General features: G+C 39.4%; 1 protein-coding gene across 3 annotated transcripts; it reads left to right on the plus strand.

The window, feature by feature from the left end:
- Positions 1-199: 199 nt before the first annotated feature.
- sybl1 (synaptobrevin-like 1) lies at positions 200-23,025 on the plus strand. 3 transcript variants are annotated; one of them, XM_060832233.1, is made up of 9 exons: positions 200-298; positions 811-905; positions 1,805-1,960; positions 4,652-4,709; positions 5,098-5,235; positions 6,693-6,783; positions 11,240-11,307; positions 13,472-13,564; positions 20,759-23,025. In XM_060832233.1, exons 3-9 carry the CDS (start codon positions 1,815-1,817, stop codon positions 20,825-20,827), a joined length of 663 nt encoding a protein of 220 aa, XP_060688216.1. In that variant the 5' UTR covers positions 200-298; positions 811-905; positions 1,805-1,814; the 3' UTR covers positions 20,828-23,025. The 3 variants fall into 3 exon arrangements, with proteins under 3 accessions (XP_060688216.1, XP_060688215.1, XP_060688217.1); XM_060832232.1 differs by lacking the exon at positions 811-905; XM_060832234.1 differs by lacking the exon at positions 811-905 and having other exon boundaries at positions 1,808-1,960.
- Positions 23,026-23,292: the final 267 nt, after the last annotated feature.

Consider the following 23,292-nt stretch of genomic DNA (forward strand, 5'->3'; position numbering starts at 1 on the left):
GCCAGGATAGCGCGTCACTCTCCGTGGCTGCCGGGAGTTGTAGTCCCCTGAAGCCACACGCGCCGATGACGGCCCAAGATCCTCGCGGTGTGAACGACATTTCCCACGAATCAAGCCTGGCTCACCGCGCGTGCGCGAGAAGTCGTGGGGGGGGAGGGGGGGCTGTTGCGTCGACCCGCGCGTGCACCGTGAAAAGGGCTCACCTGACCGGAAGTGTGTGTGTGTGTGTGTGGAGAGGGAGAAGCTTGAGGATAATCAGGCCCTGGAGAGGAGGAGGTGGAGGCTGCTCAGGGAAAGGGTATGGGATAGGTTCTGGTTAATTAATATTGTCTTTTGGACTTTAGGCATGGGATGTGCTGATATTGTTTGTTTTTAAACGGTGAAGGTGTGGTGTGGACCTTCCAGTTTGAGGGATGTTTATTTGGGGAAAGGGCTCAGGTGTTGCTGGTGTTTTGATGAGTTGCAGGTGGAGAACTTCAGCTGTGGGTTTGTCCCGGATCGCCTCGTTTGTTGTTAAGACCCTGCTCCCGGGCTGTCTAACGCTACGACATGTCGGTGAAGGCAGCTGGAAGTCGGTTGCAGGCTCTGTTTGAGATTCTTGAAGCGTTTAGATATAAGTGTGTGGTATAAAAGTGTGATTGTTACACTGACTTTTGTATAATGTAGTGGCTCTGGGGTTTTAGTGGGAGTGTGTTGTATCAACGTAATGACATTTGTTGGGAAAAGTCGAGAGAAAATTGTGTAGCTGTCCTGTTTGTATGATGACGGTTTATTTCTTTCTTTATCCTGAATGTATAATTTTATGTACAGAACGTTGCAGTCTGTGGTTGGACAGCGTAACCAGGATCCGGAATACTGCGTTATCTTTCGGGTTACATGTTCAGAGTTTGGTGAAATCTCATCAGGTTTGTTTTCTTTGAGAAACTTCGGGGTATTTGTCCTGAAGATGACAAGGCAGATTACTAGGGTAGTTAACAATGCATACATGTTCCTTCACCTCTTTTTTTCTGGGTCGTGGCATAGGTTCTAAAAGCAGGGTGGTTGGTGCTGTACCTAACTTTGGTTAGGCCACAGCTGGTCGCCATGATATGGAAGGTGTAATTGTACTATTAGGTGTTCAATGGTGATCCACTAGGATGGAGTTTTTCTCAAGAGGGGTTAGATAAACTAAAGTCTCTCTTTCTTTTTTTTTGTTTTGGAGCAGTGAAGGCTGAAATGTCTAAGATGGAGGAGAATGGATTGTTCCCCTTTAGTGTCAGGGTCAACAAGGAGGCAGAATCTTTAAGGTGAAAAGCAAGAGGATTGGGGGGGATTTGAGGAAAAGATTTTTTTTCCTCCTATCTTGAATACACTATTTGGAAGGGCAGTTGAGGTGGGAAACCTCAACTTTGGGGGGAAAAATACTTTAGATGAACACCTTTTTTGAAGTGTCAATATTAAAGGCTGTGGGACTAGTGTAGTGTCTTTCTGGCTGTAAAACTTTAATGGGCCAAAGGGCCTTTTCTGTACTGCATGATTGTGAAGTAAGGTGAACATTTATTTCAATCCTATTTCCAGGCCAATGTTAAAATTGATTTGAAGCAAAGCACTTGTTCTGCCAGTGAAGGGCAAAGTGAAGTGATTTTAAAACTTTGGCTGTCTTGATCCTTAAATTCTGACACTCGATCCTGCTTTTCCCAAACTGTGTAGTTCATTGACCTCTGTACTTTGAGCATATAAAAAAAAAATGTTGATAGTGGGGGTATTTATTCTGTTGAAATAGTGATTTGTAAATTGTGATGTATATTTGTTTTGTATCTTATAGCAGAGGAGCCATGGCTATCTTGTTTGCAGTAGTTGCAAGAGGCACTACCATCCTTGCAAAGAATGCCTGGTGTGGAGGGAATTTTTTGGAAGTGACTGAACAGATACTATCAAAAATACCATCAGAAAATAATAAACTGACTTATTCCCATGGAAAGTAAGCACCAAAGTCTTGGATCTGAGAATTGTATTGCAATGCTGCTTTCAGAGATGTTTCCAGCATATTTTGTTTGAATTAAAATAAAAGCCGAAGCTTCATTTCCTTTAGCAATGTCATGCATATGTGGAAAGGTTATTCTGGTAGTGAATCATTCTGTAGAACAAAATGTTCGAGGAAATCCTTATTCCTGTAATTTAACACCAGTGTGACCCAAACTAGTTTTTCCCCCTCATTTTATGATTAGAGATTGAGCTTGTTTTTGTCTTCATACTATTTGGAAAATATTGAGTTAATAGAATGACTTAATACCACAGAGACAAAAACAATGTGATATTTGAACACTTACCCATTTAAGAAAGATCACTAAATTTTTGAGATGGCAGGATTGTCATGAGAGACTGAGGAAACTGGATCTGTATTCTGTAAAGTTTGGAAATGCAAGAAGTGATCTTATTGCAACTTGCAAAATTCATGCTGTGTGACAATATAAATAGACCCTTCCCTGGTTGTGACCTTAACCCAAGCACCAATTCACTGGTTAAGGAGCAGGCCATTTTAAGATTGATAAACAAAAAAATCTTCACTAGATAGGCATGAGTCTTTAGAATCCTCTCTCTCGAGGATTGTGGAAGCTGAACCAAAAATGTCACTTGATCAATGACCTAGAATGGTGGGGCAGCTTTGTGCTGAATGGCCGGCCCCTCTTTTTTCCCCCAGGGTCAACTAATCAGGTTATTTCTGATGGAAAGTAAACATGTTTTAACACTTGCATTAGTTTTTCTAAAAGTTATAAAATTGTCATTGTAGTGCTAATGACACTTTTCCATTTTCCAATTTCAGCTCATCTATGGCTGCCATGTTGCTGAATTTAACTGCATTTATGTCATGAACCCAAATTAGTTTCACCTTGAACATCTCTCCCACCAAATGCTATCCATATTTTCAGAGCTGAATTTTAACTTTGCCTTTTATTTTAGAAAAATACATCAAGGGATATGAGAGAAGGTGGGCATATGGCAGAAATGTAAAAGATCAGGCATGATCATATTAAATTGCGGAGCAGACTTGATGGGCCAAATCAAGACTAGAGAGACAATGCATGGCACTGCATTGCTAAACCATATTTAAGCTTTATAAATTTTGCTTTAAAACATCTTGGGTTTTCTAATCTTGAAGGTGATTAAAAATCAGTAGTTATAATAGTGCTAATCTGTAACAGGTTTGGATTCAGTAAATTTAACCTGGATAGATTTGAGCAAGACTGCTTATGTTAATGTTGATTTGTGTTTTTCTGAGAACTTTGCATTTTGTACCTGTAGTGTTTATATAACTACTTGTACCATACTCCTCAACCTACATCTGGTACGTAATCAAGGTCACCGCCTTCGTGTTTAATGCATTATCTGCTTTATTCTCAGTCTGCATATACCTTGCATCACCTGATCAACATTTCAAATAGTATCCTTGTTAACTATTCCACTTTGCATAAACTCCATTTACTGCAATTCAGTATTTGCAGTCTTCTGCATTAAATTTGACAAGCTAATTAAATACTCCTCCTCCTCCAGTGGCTCAACTGGTGCACCTATTGAAAATCTCTCCCTCTGTCAAGCTTTGTATATTTTTCAGTCACATGTCCAAGTGTATTTAACCTGTTTGAGTCTGAGGTAGTGTTTATTTCCTGACTCCTCCTCCATCAGGATTTCATATCATCAATATACTGTTGTGTATTGACCTTTCTACTTTCAATATTTTTAAACCATCTTTTGTGCATGTTCTGTTTCCCACCTAAATGTTTCAACTTATTTGATTTGCTGGCATACTTTGCAAATACTGCTGAGAGCTTTATGAATGATATTTCATGTTGATAGAAACTTATGTCATTGTTGAATTGCCTACTATCAATATCCTTGGCGCTGTCATTTATCAAAAGCTGAACTGGATGAGCCATCTAAATACTCTGGCTACAAGAGCAGGTAAAATGCTAGGAACAAGTAATAGATCTTCTGCTTTCCGAAGTGTATCCATCATCTACAAGGGACAAATCAGGAATGTGAAGAAATGCACTCCAATTGCCTGGACAAGTGCAACTCCAGTACTTGAACTTTGACACCATCAAGTACAAAGTAGTCCACTCGTTTGGCATCCGATCTAACACAGTCAAATTTTGTTCCTTCCATCACTGATGCATAGTGGCAGCAATATGTGCTATCTATAGTTTACAACTCACGAAGGCTCCTCAGTGACTTCTACCAACTTGATAGACAAAGACAACAGATGCATGGGGACACCACTGACTACAGATTCTGCTCCAGGTCACGTCATCTGGGTTTATAACTATTTTGCCATTCTTTCTCTAACACTGGGTCAAAATCCTGCAGCTCCCTTCCCAACAACAGTGGGTGTACCTACACCATATGGGCTGCAGCATTCAGGAAAACAGCTCAACGTCATCTGAAAAATAATTAGTGTTGAACCAACCAATGACCCCCATGTTTTAAGTGAGTTTCAAAATAATTGCTGTTTTACTCCTGTTTACTAATATTCGTAAGTAGCCAAAGAGTTGCAGAAAAATATTTTAATTTCCCATGTCCACTGCCAATGACTAGTGACAACACGCTGATAATTAATAAACTATTCAACTTATCCAGCTTTTGCATATTAACCAATTTCTCTTCACTTTTTCAGCTACTTATTCCATTATATTTGCCAAGAGAGGATAATATACTTGTGTATCACAGATGATGTAAGTATGAAATCTAAACAAGTAATCTTTGGGGGATTAACATGCAGTTAAATATGGTTTGGAGATTTACAGAGCCAGTTATGTGCTTTTTGCACAGTGAATTTATGCTTTTTAATGAACAGATTTTTTAAACTGCTTTGACAACTTTCCTTATGTGATGTAGGAATGCAGTCTAATCCAGATCACCTAGATTTCAGTCTCTAGGTATTTCAAGTCTGCTGACTGATTTGTAACAGTAATGTAAAGAGAAAGAATGGGCTGACCTTCAGTTGCTCCCCAAGGAAGGAACTTGTTGACTATTATTTTATCTATTTGCATATGTTGGTCCTTTGAAACTTAAATGAAGTTCTGTAATTTGAGATGACCGTTATTCCATTTAACACTTCAGGATTTTGAGCGATCAAGAGCATTTACTTTTCTAAATGAAATAAAGAAAAGATTTCAAACTACATATGGATCAAGGGCACAAACAGCCTTGCCTTACGCAATGAACAGCGAATTCTCCAGTGTGTTAGCTGCACAAATGGTGAGTGCAATCTCTTAACTGTAAATGATTCATTAGCAACCAAGGAGAGTTGTTTCAGGTGAGAAACAACTATGATTGAAAGGCCAGATAACTTTGTTTTAACTAATGCCCAAAGAACGCAGAGAGGCTGTTCATTTGGTTTGGTGTGTTTTTAATGTTTTTGCATCCAGTCCTGTGCAACTTTGTCTCACTTCTGACAAATGGAAATGTCTTTGATTGCTTTGTTTCAGTTCAGTCAGTATCTCTCCCACTATTCCACAAGTTTTAATAAGTAATGTATTTGCAGTTTAGTACAAAAATAGAACCTTCAATAAGTCTTTCTCCTTACCACCTCCTCAACAGCATAAATACATTGAAAAGCTAGTAGTTAAATCTGATTTGAAGTTTGATATCATCTTGTCTAAGAATGGTGTTTTAAAGTCCATATTCAATACAGCACTTGGCTATATTAACTAGAAGGTTCCAAGTTCCATTTTGCCTAAGTTTAGCTGATTCCAGCTAAGGCAACTGAAAAGGGAAATAATGGTCAAGGTTCCAAAGTTCTTGAGAGCTACTCATTGATACCACTAACACCCTATGTACAGGGCACTCTATAGATTAGAAGATCATGATTGGCAGGTATTCCACACAATTAAATATTGTTGCTAGACTCATTGTTTGGACTTACTCAATGTGTCTGGAGACCACCTAGCGTAGTATAACTGCACGTGTGTGTATTCAGGAGAAAGTGTAAAGAGAATTGCAGTTTGCCCTGCACGTGTTGCCTTTAATTAAAATGCAATACCTTGTCATTGCTTTACATAGCATTTCTTTATCAGGTATTTTTGTAAAAGAGTCTTGTGTGTTCATCTTAAGGGTGTCAAATTAGGGAAGATTCCTACTTTGCGAAGTAGGATATAAACAAGGAAGCATTGAAAGGAAAAGGTTGGCATTAACTGTTCAGGCAAAAGTGCTTGATTTCAAATGCATGCTGTCCAATTTAGTTTCTCATAGATCTGCACAATAACAGATTATTGACTCTTGTGGTCTCTTTCAGATTTGTTTGTTCCAGCAAATGGTCTCAGTTGAAAGCACTAACTCTGAAGTTGTGAATTTCCTAATTGATCTTATAGTTTGTTCACTATTACCTCAACAAAATCATTAATTCTAGTAAAATGACTGAATATAGGTTTGAAAGATCCTTTTTTAATGTTGTTACCACTTAATATTGCTGATCACCTTTTTGGAATCCAGCATTTTGTATAAATTCATACAACATAATCACAAACAAATGTGTAAGAATAAGAAACTCCCGAGCATAGGGAACGAGTGAGCAAAGGAAATTCTAGGCTGGCAGTCATTTCAGTATTGCTTTTCATGCAAGTGGATCTCTAAATAGTTTGAACGAAGATCTGCATGGATGTGATGTGTATCTGACCTTCTAAATAGAGAATATTGAACTTTTCACATGATTTCAGAAACATTTGTCAGAAAACAAGAAATCAGATCGTGTTTTGGAGACTCAAGCGCAGGTTGATGAGTTGAAAGGAATCATGGTCAGGAATATTGGTATGTATAAAAATGGCAATATAAAAATCTAGTTCAAGACCGTTCTGTCGGCCTTATTGGTTTTAACCTAGCTGCTAAGATTTGTGATAACTGCATATTGATATACACCAGTACCCCCGAGGGAGCTCTCTAATTTGTGGTGTGGTGAGTTTATCCCCTGAAAAATATTAATCTATAGTACAACATTAGTCAAGTAAATTTGTTTGAATATATCAGTTTCTCATGTTTTTGTAATATTGTATGATTCCAGCATTGTGAATCTGTTAAATCAAAGGCATTACAAATATTTTCCTATTCACACCAATGTGTTTTGGATTTAGTTAAATAAAATACAGACGGGAGCACTTAGCAGGTCAGGCAATATTTCTGCAGAAAGAAACCGGTCAAAATCCAATGACATTTCATCTGTTAAATTTGAAATTTTAAACCTCCAGATGCATCCTGATATTGCTGGAAGCAACATTGTTTTGTTTTTTCAGATCTACAACATCTGCAATGTTTTGCTTTTAAGTTTTTAATTCTCTACTTTTGTTTTGTCCTAAACTGGGCAGTAGGGTGCCGTGGATGGTTTAGGATTGCAGGAATAAGTGGTTTGTGCAAAATATTGTATATTTGAGCTTAATATCTGTGACCCAAGTTGTCAATATTGTGGATTATTGTGAGTAATTCTAAAATACCCTTTAAAGAACCCTGACCTTCGGTCTATTACCCTTTTGTGTGGTAGACTCACATGGCTTGTGACTTCTGTGGATGTTCATAATGGGATTAGTTCAGGGAAATTTGAGTAACTATGAAAGAGGAACTACTGTAAAACTTGCTCATTTTTCTTGTTTTCTGTGCTGTAAACCTGTCTGACTTATGATCTTTGTTCTCAATTAGAGTCTGCCTCCTCTGACTTTTATCTAGTGTCCTTCCCTGCACTCTTCTCTTGCTATCCCCAAACCCCAATCTGACTCAAAGAAAACATTAAGTGAATGTCCTTATTTATCTTCTCACGAGGCAGCCTTATCAAGAGATCAAGATAGTTAAATGGTTGAGATCAGTCATAAATGGGATGATTTTGAGGGAAAATAAGTTAGTTTGGAGGACATTATATCAATCTTTTATAATTTATCAACTCAATACTTTGCTACTCATAACTTCTGTCTGCTATGCCTTTCCCTCATCACTAGATTATCTCAGTTTCTATTTGTGTAATAATCCTCAACTTCACGCACAATTATTCATAGCTAGAGTTGTCTCCAGCTTTAAGTATTAGGCCTCTGTCCTACCCTTTCAGGATCATTCTGAACTATGTATAGCTCATTTTTGGCATGATGAGACATTAAATGTGTTTCTGCTACTTCACTTTCTGCTTCTGTCCAATACAGTGCAGTCATTGCTATCTATATTTTCCTCTGCCTAGTCTTCCTTTCCTAACTATAATGCTTCCATCACTTTGTAATTTCCCCTCTATTTTGTTGTCCTTTCTCCAATCTAATTTCTCCACAACTTTTTTCTGTTTTAATTTAGTTTCTGAATAGTATTCCGTTTTGAAACTAAGATGTACAGAAATTTCACAAACCTCTTCCATGTCTGTGCAGTCCAATTCGTATGTTGTCTCGAACAGTGCTTCTACCACTAAGGCTCTCATTGTTATTAACTAACAATTGTGTCTCTCCCAAATTCTCATCCAATCTCTACATGCCAATTTCTATCCTGTTTTCCAGAACATCAAAGTTTCCCTTTTACGTATTATCCCTCCAGCATTTCCACAGCCCGTAATAATCTGGACCATCATTACTTCCTCCTCCACCCTTCCTCTGTTGCCCAACTCCATAGAGCTAAACAACATTCCATTTTCATATTTGAACTCTGCCAGCATCTTTCTCAACACTCTTCCCTCCTGTAATCAGGGATAGGTACTTTCAGGGCTTGTGGTCTTTATATCAGTTCCCACTGGTATTCATTCTTTTTTAAACAGTTGGTGTTTCAAATCCAACCCCTCATCCATCCCCAAGGCCAATTACTTGAATCTCTGAAAGTTTCATCCACTTCTACTGTCTAACCTAACAGTGATGTAGGGGTGCCATTGTTGGAGTGGTGTGGACAATGTTAAAATTACACAACACCGGGTATAGTCTAGCGGGTTTATCTGATGTTTACCTGTAGTTACCATAAGACATAGTAGTGGAAGTAAGACCATTTGGCCCATCGAGTCTACTCCGCCATTCAATCATGGTTGATGGGCATTTCAACTCCACTTACCTGCATTCTCCCTGTAGCCCTTAATTCCTTGTGACATCAAGAATTTATCAATCTCTGCCTTGAAGACATTTAGCGTCCCAGCCTCCACTGCACTCTGCGGCAATGAATTCCACAGGCCCACCAATCTCTGGCTGAAGAAATGTCTCCGCATTTCTGTTCTGAATTTACCCCCTCTAAATCAAAGGCTGTGTCCATGGGTCCTCGTCTCCTCGCCCAATGGAAACCATTTCCTAGCGTCCACCCTTTCCAAGCCATGTATTATCTTGTAAGCTTCTATTAGATCTCCCCTTAATCTTCTAAACTCCAATGAATACAATCCCAGGATCCTTAGCCATTCCTCGTATGTTAGACCTACCATTCCAGGGATCAAAGTTTGGGAGAAGATTTGTAGCTCGGGTGCTCGTTGTTGTGGTTCTGTTCGCCGAGCTGGGACTTTGTGTTGCAGACGTTTCGTCCCCTGTCTAGGTGACATTCTCACTGCTTTGGAGCCTCCTGTGAAGTGCTTCTGTGATCTTTCCTCTGGCATTTGTAGTGGTTTGAATCTGCCCCTTCCGGTTGTCAGTTTCAGCTGTCTGCTGCAGTGGCCAGTATACTGGGTCCAAGCCGATGTGCTTATTGATTTGAATCTGTGGATGAGTGCCATGCCTCTAGGAATTCCCTGGCTGTTCTGTTTAGCTTGTCCTATAATAGTGTTGTCCCAGTCGAATTCATGTTGTTTGTCACCGGTGTGTGTGGCTACTAAGGATAGCTGGTCATGTCGTTTCGTGGCTCGTTGGTGTTCATGGATGCAGATCGTTAGCTGTCTTCCTGTTTGTTTGTCCTATGTAGTGTTTTTTGTGCAGTCCTTGCATGGGATTTTGTACACTGGTTTTGCTCCTGCCAGTCCTGACCACCCCCCCCCCCCACCCCCCCAACCATGTCTCTGATGCCTATCACATCATTATCATTCACGATGATCTGTGCCATTAGTTTATCTGCTTTGTTACGAATGCTATGAGCACTCGGGTGAAGTGCCTTAATGCTAACTTTCTTATCATTAGAGATATTGGAAGTCATGTCCTAAATTATCCTTCCTTTTTGCTGCATTCCCAGTCTGCCTCAAGTTTAAATCCGCCTGCACATATGCTATCCTGTTGCTTATCTTTCCATTTAACTCCATACTCCATCGCTTTCACTCCACTCCACCCCCCCAATTCACAACTTTAAAGTCCTACTGATAACCTTATTTATCCTCTTCGCTAGAACATTGGTACCTGATCGGTTCAGGTGGAGACCGTCCCAATGGTGCAGATTCCCCCGGTTCCAAAACTGACGCCAATGCCCCATGAAGGGGAATCCCTCTTTCCCACACCAAACCTTTAGCCATGTGTTTACTTCCCTAATTTTCTTATCCCTATGCCAATTGGCACGTGGCTCAGGCAGTAATCCAGAGATTATGACCCTTGAGGACCTGTACTTCAATTTCCTTCCTAGTGCTTGATGATCCCCAAACAGGTCCTCCGCCCTAGCTTTGCCTATGTTGTTAGTCCCAACGTGGACCATAACAACTGAATCCTCCCCCTCCCGCTCCAATATCCTTTCAAGCCGGTCAGAGATGTCCCATATCCTGGCACCGGGCAGGCAACACACCATGCAAGACTCCTGATCCGGCTTACAAAGTATACTATCTGTCCCCCTAATTGTAGAATCCCCTATAACAACGACTGACGAAAGAGCAGCACTCTGCAAACTTGTACTTCCAAATAAACCTGTTGGACCAAACCTGGTGTTTGATTTTTAACTTTAACCTACCAGCGAAACCCTTGTGCATGTTTTATCATCTGTACGTTCCTTAAGTGCTCGTTGCTGGCTCCATTTCTATTCCTTCCTGCCCAAACTGTGAACCACAATTTTTCAAAACTAATCGCTGCTACACGTGAAGTTCTCTTAATAGCAAAATCAAATAAGGGGCACATTGAATTTTGAAGCACTTCTTCAGATTTCTCCAACTTCACACAACCTTCCTGTTCTGCCTCCTTCAGTAGACTTGTTGTTTTAAATAATCTGCTATGGAATGTTTGTCAAAGACCAAGAGTAAAATTTACAGTAAGTTGATGCAATATATCAGGAATAAAAATTTGAATTATGAAATTTCAACTGAAATATGAACGGATTTCATGAAATTTTACTTTGTAATGTGACTTGACCTGTTGGCTTTTCCAATTTACAGATTTGGTAGCACAAAGAGGAGAAAAATTGGAGTTGTTAATTGACAAAACTGAAAATTTAGTGGATTCTGTGAGTATCAAGTGTCTGTCTTATCCCTTGCACTGAAATTCAAAATAAACATTCTAAAATTTTCTCAGGTGATGTGACTTTTCTCCATGAGCAACGTTGGAGGTTGAGGTCGAGGAAACATTACATCAAGGACATATTTCCAATAGAGATCGGGTCTTTTGTTTACGGTGATTTAAACAGGCACCGTGTCCAAATGACCCCTCTTCCCTCTTTTTTTTTTCCCTCCCTCTCCCCACACATTCCCTGGAATTCTACACAGAGGTGTTACCTAACCCCCCTCCCCCAAGATAATCTCTCCAACATTGTCCTGTACAGGGCAAAGGTAGAACCTGTCCAAAAATTAAGATAAAAGTTGTGTGGGGGTCTATGGCTGCGTGTGCACTATTTGGAGACTTACCCCACAAAGGCAACTGTAGTAGCAGCAACAACAGTTTTGGTGTACAGTGCAGCTGCCCCGGAGAGGGGTTGGGCGTGTACAGGGTTAGGGAGTGGGTGGGGGCAGTGTTGGATAGGTTTGGGGCATAGGCTCTGCTGCCTCCTGAACAGGGAGCAGACTTTTAAAAACTCCGAGCCCCAGAGGAAGGGCATTTAATCAATTAACCGAATAACTGATTATCCGAATGAAATAGTGCCCACCCATCACGTTCAGTTTCTTAGTTTTTTTTTTACTTTTGTGTAGAACAGTGGAAGTTACAATTTTAAAGTCCCTCCCTATTGCTTACCTGCTAGCTGCCAATGTAATGATATGGAACCCATGCTCTTAAGGTTTCAAGAGCTGTTTGTGGCTTCACCCCTTCCCATAGAAGCAGCCAATAGCTGCAAGTACAAACATTGTTAGATTTCCACTCTGACTACAGATCTTTTCTCGGACTCTGGAAAATTTTAGTTATCAGAAGTTAAAACCTGCAATGAGAGTTTTTGGGGCAACTGCATATAATATTTGAACAAGGAACAAGAGTAGGCCATTTGGCCTTCAAGCCTACTCCACCATTCAGTAAAATCATGACTAATCGGATTCTAACCTAAATTCTATATTTCTACATGTCTCCAATCCCCTTGGTAATCTCGAGTCTACCTACCTCAGTCTTTTAAAGTATTTAATGATTCTGCAAACGTTCGCTGTTTTTAAGGAAGGGAATTCTGAGCAACTCAAACCTCAGGATGGAAGAAGTTGTTTTCTCATTTGTTTTAAATGTCTGCCCCCCGATTTTTAAACTTGACACCTAGTTCTGGAATTTTCCACAAGAGGATATACTTTCACCATCTACTGTCAGATCCCATCAGGATCTTGTATGTTGCAATTAAGTTGTTTCCTCTGTATCCTTAATTCCGAGCTTACAGGTCTAGCTTTTCCTCATAAAGCAATCAGTTTAATACAAATATTAGTCTAGTAATCCTTCTCTGAACTGCTTCCAGCACACAATTTGTCTTTTTATTATCTTATTTTGAAATGATGGAATTTATTTTATGTTGCAAATATGGGTTGTGAAGTCAAAAATGATGCTGTCAGTGCATTATTTCCTTTGGGTCTTGGCTTTTTTAAAATTTCTCCTCGAGTATCTGTTGCTCAGTCATTAGAATTGTCACATCAAGTCACAAGATTCTAGATAAAGTTGCACTCCAGGGCTTGAGTACAGAGATCAGACCTGAAGCTTCAGTGTATTAGTAAAGAAGTTTAGCACTATCAGAGGTGCTGTCTTCAGATGAGATGTTAAACCAAGGCTGCATCTCTGCTTGAGGGGATGTAAACGATCCAATGGCACTTTCTGCAGAAGAGGAAAACATTTAATCCTGGTGTTGTGGCCAATTTTAAAATCCAGCTTAATATCACAAAACATTAGCAATGCTTAGAGATTTGGCTAATTTTTCTTCACTGCGAAAGTACATGTCAAAGTATTTCATTGCCTTTGAAGTGCGTTAAACATCTGGTCGTCATAAAAGATTTTTTGAGTGCAAGTATTTTGTTTTTTAACATGCCCACTTACTATGGTGCTTATTCTGGGTTTTGCAAGCATCCAAAGTAAAGACAGTGACTGAATAACCTCTCCAACCAACTTTTGCCCCATGCTTGCCTGCAGTTCTTCCACCACAGCATTCATGTTATATTGTCTTTCAATTCTGTTTGGAGTCAAAAATCAAATGTAGTGTGTATTTATTTTTGTAGTCGGTCACATTTAAAACCACCAGTAGGAACCTGGCCAGAGCGATGTGTATGAAAAACCTCAAGTTGACAATAATTATCGCCATCGTAGCAATTGTAAGTATATTCTCTTTGTAATGTGACTGTTTAGAAGATACAAAAGCATACTAATGTACACTTAATGATTGAACAGTGCTTCCCTGCTGTGAAATTCCTTAGTACAAAATGTCCTATTTTGGACAGTTGGGTCTTTAAAATAGTAGCTCCATTGCATTGCAAAACTGGTAGTGTTTCCTTCCCGTTTGTAACTTGCAAAGGGTTTTGACCCTGTTACAGCAAATAATCTGTGTGGTTCCAAGTGATGACAACATCTAGCTCCACAGGCAGCTTGTGGGTGGTGCTGTTTCCACGTATCTGTCCTTGTCCCAGTGGAGTTGCAGGTTTGGATGGTGTTGTCTAGTAAAGCTTAGTGTGTTGATGCACTGTGTACCTTTTTTAGGTGACGTGGAAGCTATGGTATTTATTTGACTAGTCCAGTTCAGTATCTGATCAATGTTAAACCCAAGATTTTGATTGTGGGAATTCAGCACTGGAAATGTCCTTGGAATGTGATGGGGTGATGACTGGATTCTCTTACTCAGTGGTTATTGCCCAATATTAATGTGGTGCTGATGTTACTTGCCCCATAAGGAACATCAAACCTCCAGATCTTGCTGTATTTGGGCACAGGCTGCTTCACTGTCTGAGCTGTTGCAAATTCCACTGTGCATTCATCAAACATTACCCCAGACGTAATGGAGGGAAGGTCTTTGATAAAGACATTGGTGGTTCACTGCACGGAGAGAATGCCTACTGTGGTGTCCTATGGCTAAGATAATTAATCCCAATAATCATGGTCGTCTTCATTTCGATAGGACTCTCCACAAGTGGAGAGACTTCCCCAATTCAAGCTTTACTCCCAGTGTCACACTCGGTCAAATGCTGCTTTGATGTCAGGGCAGTAACAAACTTCCTGTCTTGAGTACGCTTTTTTAATGTTTGGACCAAGGCTGTAATGAGGTCAAGAATTGTGGGTCTAATTAGAACCTAGAATGTGAGCAGGTTCTTATTGACCAAGTGCCATTCATAGCATTATTGACAGCACTTTCCATTGTCTTGCTGATGTTTGAATAAACTGGGACAGTAGTTGGATTTGAGTATGAACAACGAATTGGGAGCTGAAATAGGCCACTGTTGCCTACTCTGCCAATCAATAAAGGCATGACTGATCTAATTACTCTGTTCTGCCTACCATATTTAACTTGAGTCCCCTTATCAATAATCTATCTTATACTTTGAAAAGAATTTAAACTCTGATTTCACTGCCTATGAGGAAGAGACTTAGAAAAATATGCTATCCTTTGAGGGAAGGAAATTCTCATCTGTCTGAAATGTGTGACTGCTTACTTTTAAACAGTAAACCCTAGTTCTGCGTGCTCCCACAAGTTGAAACGCCCTTCCACATCCACACTTAAGACCTGACAGATCTTGTTTCAGTCAAATCACCTCTTAGGCTAGGCTCATTCATTGGAGTTCTGAAGTCTGTGACCTAGCCTCCCCTTCCATTCCAAGAATTGGTCTATATTTCCATTGCATTTAAATAAGGCGACCGATACTATACACAGTTCTCCAGATGTGCGCTCACCAATGTCCTATGCAACTGAAGTAAAACATCTTACCTTTTATATATTCAGTCCCCCTCTCAACAAACAATATTATTTTATTGGCTTTTCTAACTACTTGCTGTACATATTAACTCTTTACAGTGCATGCTTTAGGATACCCAGATCCCTCTGCAATCTGTCATTACCTAAATATGCTGCTCCTTTATTCATCCTAAGTTGTACAATTTCATATCTTCCCACATAATATTCTGTTTGAGTGTTTACTTAAGGGCACTGCAAAGTGATTATATTTGTGCGCCCTCACAACTAACTTACCTTGTATCTTTTGTCACCAAGTTTGAAACATACTTCATTGTCTTCAAAGTCATTTGTAGAAATGAAACAATTGAAGGACCAACATTGATCTCTGTAGCACAATTCTCATTATAATTGTACCAACCAGAAAGAGACATTTTGCCCATTTTTCTGTTAGCCAACCTTTTATCTGTACCAATAGTATACCTCCTACACACTAACAATATCTTTTTAAGTTGGAATTTTATCAATACCTTGTAGAAATCTAAGTGCATCCATCTGTCCCCCAACCCACAGCAGGTTACTACTTGAAAAAAAAACTCCAAATTGGGACATAGAATTAGTCGACAAGAGGCCTTAATATCCATTGTCTGCTCTGACATGAGAAACTCCTGACTGTCAACCTAATTCCATTTACCAGAATTTGACCCATAGTCTTGAGTGTTATGATATTCCAAGTGGACTCCAGGTACTTTTTTTTTATAAAAGGATGAGGCAATTTGTCTCTATCATCTTCCTAGGCAGGACGTTCCGTAATGTTAGCACCCTCTGAGTAAAAGATTCTTGCACATGATCCTGCCCCTCACCTTGAATCTGTGTCCCCTGTTGAATGACACTTCAACTAAGTGGAACAGCTACTCCTTATTCACGCTGTGCCCCTGGTAATGTACATCTGTCAGATTGAGATGTACATTATTAGAAGGGGCACATCCTTTTAAATCTTTTCTGCGTTCGTTCCAATTTAATATCCTTCCTATTAATGGGGTGACCAGAACTGTACACTGTGTACTCCCCAGGCAGCATCCTGGTGAATCTCCTCTGCACCCCCTTCAGTGCAATCACATCTTTCCTGTGATGTGATGACCAAAACAGCAAGCAGTGTTGTAGCTGTGCTTTCTAAAGATCTCCATGATCAACCACTTTTTGTAATCCATATCTTGATTGATAAAGGCAAGTGTACACTATGCCTTTTCACCATCCAACTCTCGTGTCATTTCTACCTTGAGATCACATGATCAAACACTCCCAAGATCCCTTTGTTCCACAGAACTTTCTAGTGACATGCCATTCGAATAGTTCCTTGTTAAAATACTCTTGACAGTATATCACCTGTCTTTTCAGGGCTAAATTCAATCTGCCACTTATCTCCCAATTTGTCTTGTTATATATTGGATGGTCAATCATCCACCCAATAAACTTACGAATCCAACCCTCCATGTAGGCATCTCATTTATACACAATAGATGACGCAACATAGATTCCTGTGGTACACTAATGGACATTGGCTTCTAGTTGCTAGCACAGCTTTTTGTCATCACCCTTGTCTCCTACAACTGAGCCAACTTTGAATCCACTTTATCAAATTACCCTGTATTCCATGTACATTTGCTGCCTTGATAAGTCTCCTGGTGGAATCTGTCAAAGGTTTTGCTGAAATCCATGTAAACTGTATCAACTACACTAATCTACATCCCTAATTGTCATCTCAAAAGTTCAGTCAAACCTGTTAGATGTGATTTCCCTCTGAGGTGGTCATGTTGACTATCCCTGACCAAGCCATATTTCTTTAAATCTTTTCAACTAGTTTCCCCACCACTGACCTGAGACTAAATGGGCTATAGTTCTCTGGCTTATCTTTGTCGCCCTTCTTAAATATTGAACCACATTAGCTGTTCTCCAATCCTCTGATTCCTCCCCTATGGTCAGAGAGGAATTGAAAATGTGGGTCAGAGCCCCTGCAATCTCCTTGCCTCACACACAAACCTTGGGCACAGTTCATTCAGACTTGAAAATTTGTCCATTTTTTTTTTAAGCCTGCCAATACCTTGACCTTCCCTATATGAATTTGCTCAAAAGCTACAGTCTCTACTGCTGGTCTCCATACCTTTTATCCTCACTTGGATAAAAACTGAAGTATTGATTTAAACAATTTACCAATGTCCTCTGGATCCACTTTGCCCACCTTGGTCCTTACTCCTTCCCTGGTCATCCTCTTCCCATTGATATATAATAGGATTTTCCCTACTGTTCCCAGCCAGAGCTTGTTTACATCTCCTGTTTGCTTTTATAAGTAACTCCATCCTGCAATTTCTGTTCTCTCATGCCTCTGCTGATTTGTTCCCAGCTGCTAAAAGCCCCTCTTCTTTCTCATTATATCCTGAATATCTCTGGTTATCCATGATTCTGTGGGCATGTTAATCCTTCCTATCTGTCTCGACAGAACATGTTGAGCTTGTACCCTCCACATTTCCTTTTTAAACATCCCTCTGTGCCTTTTCTGTAGATTTTCCCCAGCAGTAGCTGTTCCCCATATACCTTGGCCAAATCCTATCGTCTCTTACTAAAATCTGCTCTCTCCTATACCACTTTGTTTTTGCAACTTGTCTGTTTTATTTGTCCATAATAAGCTTAAATTGAACCATGTTGAGATCACTATCACCAAACTGCTCCTCATCCACCTCCATTCCCCAAAACTCCACCTTGTTGACCCTCTACATATTGGCCTAGAACATTCTCCTGTACATGTTTTTAAAAAATCCTTTCCATCCAAGGCCCTTAACACTATACCTATCCCAGTTAATGTTAACAATATCTCACACAATAACTGGCTTTTGTGTATTGTTTTTACACCCCTCTGAATTGTGCATATTCTGCCAACTATTTGGGGTGGTCTATAATAAACAAACATACTTTTGTGGCTGCCCCTTTTTTTGTTCATAGACTCTACCCATAACGCTTCATTTCATGACACCTCCAAGGTATCATTTCTAACTCCAACTAAAAATGCAATGCTGCCTTTTTTAACCTACCCCCCAACACCTTTGTCTCATCTGAAGATTCCATAACCTGAAATGTTCGGATGCCAATCCTGCCCTTCTCTCAACCTTGTCCATGTCTTTGTGATGGCCACTATATCACCTCTGTCAACCATCACCTTTAACTCACCACTTTACCTGGGATACTCCTGTCAATGAAGAACTCCCAGCCTTACTTTACTCCCTTAAACTAATACAGCTACACTCCCTCTGACTTGATTTGTTTTACTCTGATTGTATCCTTATTCAGCAAACACGTTCCTTACCCTTGCTGAATTAAACTCCTCCCAACAGCACGCACAAAATGTCCTGCAAGAATGTTAGTCTCACTCTGATTCAGATGGAGACAGGTTTGTTTGTTCAGGTCCTACTTTCCCCAGAAACAGTTTGTGGTCCAGGAATCTAAAACCCACCCTTCCCTTCAGTCTCAACTGTTAAACCGCACATTCATTCTTGCTATTCTGTTCACGAGCATGTGGCACTGGGAGTAATCCAGAGACTGCAACTGAAGTGGCTCTGCTTTTTAGTCTACTGCCTAGCTTGTTGAATTTTTGGTGCAGGACCTAGTCTCTCCTTCCGTCTATCAATCAAGTCAAACCCTTGGTCTGCTGAACTACCTACCTGTTTCTCTTGGGCTGTCTGGTGGTCACCTGTTCCCTTTCTTCAGGTCCCTTCCTCTCTGGTGTGATCATATCTGTAAACATGCTATCCACAATGCTGCCTGACACCTGGATGCTCCATAATGTCTCCAGTTACTGTTCTAGTTCTAAACCCACATTTCTAGGAGCTGCAGTCTACTGCACACCTGGAAATATGCCCAGGTTTCCACGTGGAGCACGAGAGGCAAACCATGGCTTTGAGCTCCCCTGACAGGACTAAACCACTTTCTTTAAAAACTTTATAGACTTCTCTGAAAACCAAATAAGTATCTACCCTTGCTTAAGTAATGACTTATAATTTGTGTTTGAAAATATCCACTTACTCATCGATCAACTGCTGTTGATCTGTCATTTTCTGAAGTGTTGTCTGGTCTACTCTGCTCCCATTGATATCCAGGTTCGCTTTACTGTGCTGTCACCACTCCTCCAATGCACTTGATCCAGACACTACTCCTTAGCTATTTGTCTGAAGGTACATTTGTTTGCCCCTAGGTTTGTTTTCCTCTGCTGCCACTCCATGTGCTTGGATTCATTTAACCGTTCGAAAACTGTGACTCTTCCTGATTAACCTATAATGTTAAGTGCTTTGCCTTTCCTGCTTTGTTTCCCTCCACTTTTCAAAGTAGGAGTTGCATTTGCTAAGTTTCAGTCTTACTGAACTTTCCCTGGATCTATGTAATTTTACAAAATTTCCATCAGTACGTCAGCTGTGTCACTGGCAATTCTTTAGGATGAAATCCACCAGGGCCTTGTCAGCCTGCTGTTCCAGCAAAGTGGCCTGAGCAATTTCTCCTTCTTCCATTTCCTGACTTAGATATTTCCACTAATTGCCTTACCTTCTGTATGGAAGGCTACTTTATTTCATCTGCCATCCCCTAATGCTCCCTTTTCAAATTCCCTAAACACACACTTGCTGGAACTCTTGCCCATTTAGTTTTTACAATATTGATAGCAAAAAAAACTGTTAGCTTTTTCTAATTCCAAATCTCCCTCCTTACTCTGCCATTCTTTTATATTCTATACAATCTTCTGCCCCTTTTTTTTTTTGCAGAATTACATTTGTAGAAAAACCAATTTGATGGTTTCTTAACTTTTCAAGTTGACCAAAGATGGTAGGTTCCCCCTTTTGAAAGCTTTCTTTCCCATTGGAATGTATTTCTTTGGATTCAGAAATATTCTATTTAAATGTAAAGTTTTTAATCATATTAGTCAGTCAATTTCAGTCCACTATCCAGATCTGATGCAGCTTGCTGCATGGTTGAATCTAGATTGTGCTGTTCCAAGAAACCAACTCAAAAACATTCTAGGAATTCTTTGTTTAGGCTATCTTTTGCTCATCTGATTTTCTATGTAGATTAAAATCCCACATGATGATCACATGTTTCTGGCAAGGTCCAATTACTATTATCTGCCCAACTATTTGGAAGCTTGCACATTGTAGCCAGAAGTGACTTCCTGTCTTTTCATTGCTTATTTCTCCCCAAATTGCTTCTACATCCTAGTTTCTTGAACTTAACCCACTCTGCTGGGTCGATGTCAGTTTTTTAAAAAAAAGCAATGCCACCTTTTCCCAGCTTGTCCTTCCTAAATGTCATGCACCCTTAACATATTCAAGTCCTAATGTGACATTCTACAGCCATTTCTCGAAACTGATTAATAAATCATTATTTTTGCTTGCACTATCAATTTGTCTGCTTTTGTTTCGAAAATGTGCATTCAGATTTCACCTTTTGTGGACCATCTTTTCACTCCATTGTACTGTTCATCTTTTGGAAGTGTTAAGTATATTTTGTGAGGATGATTGGTTGGGGGGAGGGGGAGGAGGAGAATGAAACCTGCAGTTCAGATCTGCTTTGAAAAACAAACTATCTTTTGCAGGTAGTCGTTTACATCATTGTATCAGCAGCATGTGGTGGTCTCTCATGGCCAACTTGCATCAAGAAGTGAGTTAAGAGTGGTTGGTCTATTCGCTGGAAGGAAAAATGGAGCAATCTAGTTTTAACCACTGGTATGCAGATTTCATTGGAGATCTATGTGAAATTCATCTTCTTTCTCCAAATATCATGCATTGAAAGGCTGTAGTTTCTGCTTGCCTTATATTTGACATTTTTATACTTTTTCATATTAACTGAAGGAGTTACTGCATTACAACTGAAATAATTCATTTTATTGTGTTCAGTTGAGAAATAATTGTTCTAATTTTTAAAAATTAATATAGTGCATTACTTTGACATGAATCAACCTGTTGAGCGCTTTCTAAAATTGTGTGCAGGAGACGTTTAGAGAAGCATGAAGTCAATTGTGATTGCCTTTCTTTTCTGTTTTGGTGCCCCCCTCTTTTTCCCCAGGAAAATGAGAATAACTTGTCTGAGCAGAAACAAATACCAGTGCTTCCTCTGAATCATCCAGGGGAGCTGACCATCTGTGTTCTCAATACAAATTGGGGGACCCTTATGCTAATTATCTAATCCCACAACATTTTGGAAAGTGTTTTGAGGTGTTGCATAACTCTAGAATTGAGGCACGGTATTAACCAAAAAGACATTTGAATGAATGCTGTAGTAATGGGAATCCTTACTGGACCAATGTAAAAATGTAAATATGTTTCTTATGCCAGTCATATAGCCAGTATTATGTACAGTATATCCCAGCACACACTATAGCAATGTGGTACACACCTGTCATGGGTTACTCAAATGATCACTCTAATGCTGCTGTATGTAGAGCTTTTGTTAGCCAAATCTGTAAAGTTTTTTTATAGTTCACATTTGTATTTGTGCAGCTTTGATCCCTTTGCAGGCAGAATAAGAGTTTCAGTTTTGAAGTTTTGTTGTTTTATAAAACTGAACAGGCTTTTTCAAAAACAGTCTCCACTGTGGTTTCTGGACCCAAGGCAGCAACCTTTTTAAAATCTTTAAACCAGATGTTCCTGTAATTTTGAAATTGTATCCTTTGGTGGCTGGAGATTATGCAGGGACTCATGGCTTTTTAAAAAAAGTGGTGGCTGTCTTTTCACGTTGTCGGACTTGGATTTGCATTATTTCAAGAGAAGCAAAGGTAATCCCCCTCATCACCACCATGGTTCTGATGTGAACTACTGGATGATTGTGGATAAGAATGATGATCAGATATATGGGATATGGATTTTTGTGAAGCTCAGTTCATGAGATGGAACTTGTATAGTTCCTAGCTAGAATGACTCAACCCAGTTCATTTCCCTGTGCTTACATTAACACTGCATTCTTAATCCTTATGAGAATCCAAAAAATTTTTTACATTTGTTTTGGTTTACCTTGCCAAATACTTGGGTAAAATGCTGTGCAGAATGGTTCCTATTGATAAGTTGGTCCATGTCACGCAAAAGAAATGCAGCATTTGTACTGTTTCTATCACTTAGATTAACAAGATGGGAGGGTTGCATCAAAGTATTAATAAATATTAAACTCCTAATAGCTGTTAAATATAAATCGTAGCCTGCTTGCAACTGGATTCTCACAGTTGGAGCCAAAGCAACACTTTCCTCACATGTTACGTATATATTTTAGTTTTGTTTTAATGGCATATCTATTAATGAACCCCCACCTCTAAAGAATCTGCTCAATGGGCTATCATTTAATACGGCAACTTATTTGTGCAATTACATCTTTGCCTTTTAACAAGCACAAATTTACAGGAGGGTTTTGTTTGAGTTAACATGTAATCTCTGGTGCAAATCTTACGTTAAGATGAAGTATTATCTATTTTAATTGAGATTTATGCTTGGGTTCCTTGGTACTCTTTATGCATATCTGGTATCTTCAGTAGTTGTGTAGTTTGAAGCAAATCTAGATGTCACAAATTAAAGTCAGTTACATCTCATAACTCATCTACTGAAATCCTTCACTGTTCATGAACGTCTTGCGAGTAGAAGATTCATGTGAAATAATGGCCTCTGAATAAACTACACCTGTCCCCCACTCTAACCTCAGGATAAGCATTCTGATCACTGTTCAAGTTTTAAAACTGCGTGAATGGAAATGCATTAATATCAATCTTGCTCTTGTTAAAATATTAATCATTTGTAATATAAATTTTGGCTGTATAAGAAGCTTTTGCTCTTGTACTTTGCATTATTGAATGGTAGAAATAAATTGTTTAAACAATGACTTGTGTAGTTGCATTTTTAAAATTTTAGTTTGTGCTCTACAGCAACTAAATGCAATATTTGTGGAGTTAGAGAATAATCTCCATCCAGACTGTTTTCCAGTGATAGTGAGTGCAGTCCAATTTGTGCACTTAAACCAGCTTTTGAAATGTTTTCATTTCAGTTGCATAATTTGGTCATTAAACTCAATTTGGTAAAAGTTTCATTTAAACAGCAATATGTACTGTCTCACTTTATGGTGAGGTTTTATTATATATAACATTCCACT

The sequence above is a fragment of the Hemiscyllium ocellatum genome, chromosome 11 (assembly GCF_020745735.1).
Source record: "Hemiscyllium ocellatum isolate sHemOce1 chromosome 11, sHemOce1.pat.X.cur, whole genome shotgun sequence".
Classification (NCBI taxonomy): domain Eukaryota; kingdom Metazoa; phylum Chordata; class Chondrichthyes; order Orectolobiformes; family Hemiscylliidae; genus Hemiscyllium; species Hemiscyllium ocellatum.

Coding starts and splice junctions, on each gene's coding strand:
- sybl1 (XM_060832233.1), top strand. CDS start 1,815: ATGGCTATCTTGTTTGCAGTAGTTGCAAGAGGCACTACCATCCTTGCA. Junction 4,710..5,097: donor ACTTGTGTATCACAGATGAT/GTAAGTATGAAA, acceptor TTAACACTTCAG/GATTTTGAGCGATCAAGAGC. Junction 13,565..20,758: donor TTATCGCCATCGTAGCAATT/GTAAGTATATTC, acceptor TATCTTTTGCAG/GTAGTCGTTTACATCATTGT.